The 8552-nt window shown below is 38.8% G+C and overlaps 1 protein-coding gene across 1 annotated transcript; it reads right to left on the bottom strand.

Moving 5' to 3' along the window:
• Positions 1-4271: 4271 nt before the first annotated feature.
• Positions 4272-5787, bottom strand: LOC126969626 (actin, muscle). The gene has a single exon (XM_050815219.1). It carries the CDS (start codon positions 5700-5702, stop codon positions 4572-4574), a length of 1131 nt encoding a protein of 376 aa, XP_050671176.1. The 5' UTR covers positions 5703-5787; the 3' UTR covers positions 4272-4571.
• Between the last annotated feature and the right edge of the window lie 2765 nt (positions 5788-8552).

Raw genomic sequence — 8552 nt, 5'->3', positions numbered from 1 at the left:
CTTTCTTATTAAGTAGCACAAACTGCTTATTTCTGTTCTGTGACCTCATTGTAATCCTGCTTATTATTGATGCCCGCTATTTAAAATTATAGCATAATTGGTCTTAACTGTAACAGATGTAATTTGTACCAAAACTTATGGGCGATGCGGCCACAGCCTGAGAGTTGAACTGTTAGTGTTGTGTACGCCTTAATTGTTACACGTACCAGAATAATAGAGTCAAGCGGCTTAGATTATAGATAATTATTAGAATATGCCACCTGTAGTCTATTCTTATTAATTCTTAGTCAGGTGGCATTGTCCACAGGGACTAAGTTTTCATTGAGTTAGAACTTATAGGTGGCGCGTAGCGTAGACAAGCAGAACTTTTTTCATCCATTATTAATTTAATTTAAACTCTGATCACATTATTATTAACTGTGTTAACATAATATATAACAGTAAACTTCTCGCTGGATCTTGAACATTTTTCTTTATTCTTTTACATATTGTGGTAAAATACTAAAAAAAATCTAAGTACTGTAACTTAAAATAAATACAAATACTATAACAGAAATAATGTAATGGAATATAAAATCTTGTAACTGCCAAGTAATTTTTTGAAACTTATTAGAATCATATACTACGTGAAGTTTGGTAAATGACTTTTTGTTATAGAAGTAGATGCGAATATTGTTATAAAAGCTGTATTTTTTCTTAATAAATAAATTAGTAACTACCAACATGTCAGATGGTCGGTTACGATGGAGACCGTAATAGTTTGCGGAGGAGTTTGTTCAGACGCACGCACAGAGTGCATAAATAAAAAACGAGGTCAACATATTGTCAGAACTTCAACGTTTGTAATGAAATAAATTCTCAGCAAGCTTAAATGACAGAGGACAATGCTATTTGATTTCAGAAAACAGTACTTACGTTCTGTGGACAATTGGAATCCATCTTCAAAGAAAAAAAAGCAAACTAATTAGGTACCTACTGATATCTAAAGCAGACAGGCTACTGGTTCCCTGATAAATTTATTTTTAATTTTTATTAGCCCACTTGTTTGCCCCCTCTAAAGGTTTCCTAAAAAGGTTTTCTACATCCTGAACTTCTGTTACAAATAGAAATGCTTTTATTTTTATATGATTTAATGTTATATTTATTTATTATTAAGTACTGCCACATTACACATACTTCTACATTGGTTTGTGTATTATTCTGGTACGTGTAACAATTACGGCGTACAAAGCACTAACTATATATAATTTATCTATGATATGGAAACATGGTAAATTAGATTATATTAACTCACATTGGTTATTAAAATATACTTGTATATACAATTATATTCTGAATCATCTTCATCATTCATCATTATGAATATTTCACGTTTATAATTAGTAATGTAAAGGCACTTATGATAATTCTCCATTTTTTGTCACTGACATGCATATATTTATTGAAGTTTCAGCAATAAAAAAACAGAATTCTATTCAAATGACCTTTAGCTATGCAGGTCTTAAATCTGTCTGGCCACGGGTGATGAATAGGTTTAAGTCAGTTACTACTTGTTCTAGAAAATTCTTACCCGACTCGATGTCGGCGTGTTACTAAGAGCTAGCCATATCTTCTAAAACTAACCATAAATAGTAGTCTAAGGGGTTGAGATCTGGGCCAATCCTTATCTACTATAAAGTCTTGAATCTTTTCATCCAGCTTAGGGACCTTCCCTTGTTTGCGCCCTTGTAACTCGGTGGAGACTCCTCTTGGATAGGCCAAGGTACACCTTTAAAAATCCGTATTGCGAAGACGTTTCAAAACACAATCTAAGACAGTATCTTGATACACTCTTCTTTCTAAGTCCTAGTGGAAGATGTAGTTTGATACTCCAAGCCATGACTGACGTGGATGACCAACTTGAACGTGTTAGAATTCCTTGGAGCTTTAAGCGTACACTTTGTCTTTCTGCTTATTTTAGTGCTCTCTAATTGTGAAAATTTACTGCATGCACAAACTTATTAAGCCAGGCATCGATTATGCGAACATTTCGTACTCAAGCTGAATTCACGAGAGTAGAATATCATTTATAATCTGTAATAAAATTTGTTTTTCTTTAAAGATTTTGTATGTGTGTAAAATATTCTACCTCTATCGCACTAGGATGCCCTACATTGATAAAATAAATGAAAATGATATTAATGATACCCGTTTATCGGGACAGGAAGCATTTTGTTCGAGCCACTCTCTAACTGTAGGAAATAATTTAGGACATGTTCTGTATGTCTTTGATGATACGCGAAAGAGTCCTAGCGAGAAAGACTCCGGCCGATTAAAACATTAAGTCCGGCAATACTTAAAATTAAAATAATTGGAAAGATAATTTGCGCCTTATATGTTTATTTTCCTTCAAGACTTGCCGTAGCGTCGATATTATATACATTACAATGTCACCCGTATTGCTCACGTTGTGCAGGAACTGATTTTTGGCCAATCCTGTATTAAATATCACCGCTGCAGTCTTGTAGTGCAAATTTCTGTAGATCGTTAAGTAAAGGTGCCTGCTATAAGAAATTTCAAGCTTACTATACACTCAACATGCTACATCGATCTATTTAAACCGTTGGCTGCACATTATCGTATATTGGACACATTAACAGCAATTCTGTGCGATAGGCTGCCACGCGCTTGGAGTGCCGAGTGCCACATGATCGATACAGTCGCTAACAATACGCAATCGAACTCGAGTGCCTTTAATACGTTCGAACCCTTTTAAGGCCCTCCGAATGGCGGGAGAAAGAACTCGATACAGGAAACAAATGTTTAAGAGGTTACACTAATGTACGTGCTTTTAAATTCTTCAAATAAAATGACAATTACCTGGCAACGAGTGTTATGGACGTTTATCGTGAATACTGTTTACGACTCAATTATTTGCAGCTGTTTCATTAATTGATTTTGCATTTAAATCATCTAAATCGTAAATGAATTCGAAAAATAGAATTTCAAAATGCTAATTACATAATTTATTTTTGGAAGGTACCTAATGTTTACTCCAAAAAATGTTGACTGCAAAATACTTCTGAAAAAATCGATTACACTATTGCATCATTAGCCACTGTCCCTGACCCTTTATTTATACTTAATTAGACATCTTCGAATTAAGTTGCTACAATTCTACGAATATTGTCGATTATTTTATATTTAAAGACAAACTTTCTCTATTGACTCCATTAACACCTAGCTAAAAGTAGGTCACATACTTATTGTGTTATTATTGTCAGGTCTAATGATATTAATCTACTATCTAATAAGTTGAATGTCCACGCTGATAACGAAAGGGTTAAACAACAACTGGTATTTTTATTACAATTTAATCGAGAAAGTAAACTACAAAATTTTAGTATGGAACGAAACTGAAAGTAAATTTACTTGTTGAACTAAAAATAACCAGATGCACAGACTGGCGGAGCGAATCGTTAATGTGCACGAGAATGAACGAGAAGACGATATAAATAAGGAAACAACGACCGAAATACAATATGAACCAGAAAAATTATCACTTGATGGTGATGAGAAGAAAAACTATCCAGATACTGCTTGTCAAACAAGAAAGAAATCAAAAGGTGGCATTGATTACCAGAAAATTAGTAGCCGACAGTCGATATTTCGTACATGTAAGGCGTTGAGTGCTTTGACTGAATTGATAAGTGTTTGTTTACAAAATCCTATAAAAGTTGTTGAAACATGTGCTCGAATACAAAGTTTCAGTAAAACGAGACGCGGTGTTGGGCAGAGCTGCGCGGGAGTCGGTATGTGGTATAGAGCGGCCGATGCCTCCGCGGACTGTGATGGTGTATTTACGGAAACATTTGATGTTAATGGATTCCTCGTCTAATCTCATAGGTATTAGAGCGAATATTGCGTAGCGAGTGGCGCCTTCAGAATCTGTTATAATTAGATTTAGACGCGAGAGCTCTTTACTATTTATGGTAATGCGTGTCTCGGCTAATTCTGTACCACCAGAGCGGTGTCCGCTCCGATGTATGGGTGTGTACAGCTTGTGTCTGTGAAACTGATATTTTGTTAAGGTAAAGTGGGACTTTCTGATGTGGAATAGTGAGTACTGCAGTTTGACCCCGTGACAAGCTGGTGGTAATGTCTATCTGGATGATGTCATAATATTGCTGGATTTGTTTTGAGTAGATCTGTCTAAACACCTGTTATCTTTAAACTATTACAATTAGATGGTTAGGAGATGGATGGAGGAAAACTATTTAAAACCAAAGTAGTTGTATAAAAAGAAATGATGTAATTTAAATAAATAAATTAACCGTTTATTTATTAATTACATTTTGGCTTGAGATCCATAACGATCCCGTGTATAGTAAAAATAAAAAAGAAAATTAAATTTACATAAATTTTAAAATAAATTACATTATACAATAGATGGCGTATTTAGATGTTCAGTTCATGTATCACTAGGTACAGCCACAATGCTCCGATCTCATCAAGCTGCAGCACAACACACAGCACGGGGCTCGTGCTACCCGCGGCGGCAGCCACGACCACCCCCAAACCACACATCGCACTTAGAAGCACTTGCGGTGGACGATGCCGGGGCCGGACTCGTCGTACTCCTCCTTGGAGATCCACATCTGTTGGAAAGTGGACAGGGAGGCCAGGATGGATCCTCCGATCCATACGGAGTACTTCCTCTCTGGGGGAGCGATGATCTTGATCTTGATGGTGGAGGGAGCGAGGGCGGTGATCTCCTTCTGCATCCTGTCGGCAATACCGGGGTACATGGTGGTACCACCGGACATGACAGTGTTGGCGTACAGGTCCTTACGGATGTCAACGTCGCACTTCATGATGGAGTTGTACACGGTCTCGTGGATGCCGCATGATTCCATACCCAGGAAGGAAGGCTGGAACAGGGCTTCTGGGCAACGGAACCTCTCGTTACCGATGGTGATGACCTGACCGTCGGGAAGTTCGTAGGACTTCTCAAGGGATGTGGAGGCGGCAGCGGTGGCCATCTCCTGCTCGAAGTCCAGGGCAACATAGCAGAGCTTCTCCTTGATGTCACGGACGATTTCCCTCTCAGCGGTGGTTGTGAAGGAGTAACCCCTCTCGGTGAGGATCTTCATCAGGTAGTCGGTCAAGTCGCGACCAGCCAAGTCCAGACGGAGGATGGCGTGGGGCAGAGCGTAACCTTCGTAGATGGGTACGGTGTGGGAAACACCATCTCCGGAGTCCAAGACGATACCGGTGGTACGACCGGAAGCGTACAGGGAGAGCACAGCCTGGATGGCGACGTACATGGCTGGGGAGTTGAAGGTCTCAAACATGATCTGGGTCATCTTTTCCCTGTTGGCTTTGGGGTTGAGGGGAGCTTCGGTGAGCAGAACTGGGTGCTCCTCGGGGGCGACGCGCAGCTCGTTGTAGAAGGTGTGGTGCCAGATCTTCTCCATGTCATCCCAGTTGGTGATGATACCGTGCTCGATGGGGTACTTCAGGGTGAGGATACCTCTCTTGCTCTGGGCTTCGTCACCGACATAGGAGTCCTTCTGACCCATACCGACCATCACACCCTGGTGACGGGGGCGACCCACGATGGACGGGAAGACGGCGCGGGGTGCGTCATCTCCGGCGAAACCGGCCTTGCACATACCGGAGCCATTGTCCACTACGAGCGCTGCAACATCGTCGTCGCACATTTTGGTTGTTTGTGTGTTTGTGTGGGGCGCGCTGGAAGTATTGACTCAACGACAGCGAGACTGCGAGTGCGGCGGACAGCGGCGGCCTGCGCTTATATACTAGAGCTGAGGGGAGGGTGCGGGACGCAGGGCGGGGGCGGCCTGCGCGCACGCAGCGCGGGGCGCGCTCCATACAAGGCGCGTGCGGCGCTCGCCCGCGCCTGGCGCCCGTCCGGCTGAGTGCTGCTGCGCCCGTCGGGACCTGTGCCTCCTCCAACCACCATCATTCACCTTAACCAACATCGCCATCAGTACATACAACAACCGGTAGCTCGGGGCCCGCCCGCCGCCATTTCTGGCGATACGGTCGCCCGCTGCAATCTGCTTCACGCACACTGTTTACTATTTGTACATGTTTCATCAATTTTGGTTCGAATCATACATACATACATACATGGGAAGTCACATTTTATTTAAGTTCAAACCTTTTAATTGCAATATAAATACTTTATAATTAGATCTAGTTATGACAGAGGAGAAAAGGCATAATGATACACCTTTAGTTTAAAGCATATAGTACCTATATTATTAAGAACCAAAATATGATTCGTAATGAGGTTAATGTATTTTCAAATGATTGATTCGGTGTCTTCGCATTGAGTTTTACGTTAATATGATTAACATAATACTTGCCAAACAGTTAGTTATTAATGAGTAAAGTTTATTTAATTCGTGACTGAGCATCATATAGTCAATGACGGCCACAATGATCAATCATTCGGATTGATAGACATAATAAACAGATTACAAGGATAGGAAATGTACAAATAGGTACCTGAATCTGATTCTATCTCTTGATATCTATCTGTTGACATATTTTCAGTTGGCCTGAAAAAAATACCTTCGTGCTTGTTTAAGTATTTTTGTACTTTAAATATCTATTTCTCTCATCAATCATTCCGTCCCTGGGGTTTTGTTTTTCAGGATTCTTTTAAAACGTATCGAAATGCATTATTGGATAAATCATAAGATTATTTTCATCATATTTCAGCAATGGAATTCAAATGATGTAAAATGATTACGTTACGTACGTTCTTATATTTTTTAAATTTATAGGTTGTTGTTTTTCGCGATTTTTCGATATTTCGCGAATTTTAGTAACAATTATGATGGCGAAGGAAACAGTGACAGTGAAAGGAAAAAGGTTAAAAACAAATACCAGTCTGCTATTGCGATGTTCACGTTATAATTCTCATTTTATCCCAAAATCCCTATATTTCTATGCCAGTCTCTGTAGGTCAGTTAAATTATGGGGCACCCATTTTTAAAGCTTTTGTATTTCATCAATTTCAATTATAAACTTATGTCTTAAATAAATTTTTATTACACAATTTTTAGTTATTAATGGGGTTTCTTTAAGTTAAATTCAAAGTGTTAAAGTTAACCTAACAAACATAAACAATCAGGGGACTGATGAACTTAACCGCTTTCTAAAAATTAATGGTGTATAAAATATGTATCTTAATTGTAAGCTAGACCCGGGAGGTCACAACATATGATCTTTGATTAGTTTTAAAATAATTTTACGACTGAACAGCTTAAGTCATCGACGATCAAGTCATCTCCAATCGGCTTGATTCAATGACGTTGCATAGAGATATGGGTTTCTTGCATCTCTTGCCTCATATATTACAGGAAAGACTCAGAGGAGGTGTTCAGGTTGATACCAGCAGCTGAATCCCACCACCGAACATTACACAAATGCTAAATTCCATCACCCATCATGTTGACGTCTGCCATTCTAAAACCGCGCGTTTTGTAAGAAGCACACTGTGAAACACTTTGTGGAATCACCTGCAGTTCCAAGGTCAGGGACCTCCACCTTAAAAGCCGGCAGCGCATATCTTACAACTTCCCATCAAATGAGCCCGTTTGTACTCTCTTATATAAAAAAATCTATCAACAATAAAAGAAAATGTTCAATATTTTTCCAGATTGTTAACACTACAAAGACGACTTCATATAACAATTATATATTTTTAATGAGCCTAGATTCCACGGCCATATAGTATAGTATTAAATGTAACAAATACCTAACATTGACATTCTCCAAAATGAACAAAAAACACGATATCCAATATTTTTATTTTGCTTTGCATCATTTTTGGACATTGACATCTAAATTTTTATTGTTCTTTATAGCGTAATAGAAAAATTATAAACGCCCTTCTTTTTGAATAGAAAAATTATTGTTAACAAATAGAAATAGCAAACAACATTTATTACTTTGACAGTGTGTTAGATTAATATGTAAATATTAAAATATCATCAGTATTGGCTGCAGTACAGTCCTTTAAACGTTAAGGTCAATTATCGATAGAAGCAGGCACTCTTTCCATGTGAAAATTCTTCACTGCCAATCGGAAGGATTGTTTTAGGGACTCCAAAATATCATGGTGTTTAGAGCAAGCCGTACTCTCTACAACTGACCATCAATCACAATCCAGCGGTGTAAGATAGGGACTAGATGTCAGCCACTGTTTAGCTCTGATGAAGTCCGAAACGTTCGTTTCCAACGAAGACTGCGTAGACCGAGCTTTATGACCCGGAACGAGTCTTGCTGGTAGGACCATTCTCGATATTGAACATGGTGTTGGAACACTACGTAGACGGCCAAATCTTGTTCTGTCACAAACAGAGGAGGTCTCATTGCACTGATTAATAGCCCAGCATACAAGCTCGATTCTCGATTTTAATATCACAAATACTGTACAATGTATTTGCCAGAAAACTCACTAAACAATCGTATAGAAATGACAGATTCCAAATTCAAATGTAATATTTCGTTTATATTTAATTGTAACAGCATTT

This window comes from Leptidea sinapis, chromosome 1 (assembly GCF_905404315.1).
Source record: "Leptidea sinapis chromosome 1, ilLepSina1.1, whole genome shotgun sequence".
NCBI classification, from domain to species: domain Eukaryota; kingdom Metazoa; phylum Arthropoda; class Insecta; order Lepidoptera; family Pieridae; genus Leptidea; species Leptidea sinapis.
The sequence above is the reverse complement of the archived record's forward strand: the minus strand, read 5'-3'. Positions and strand labels throughout refer to the sequence as shown.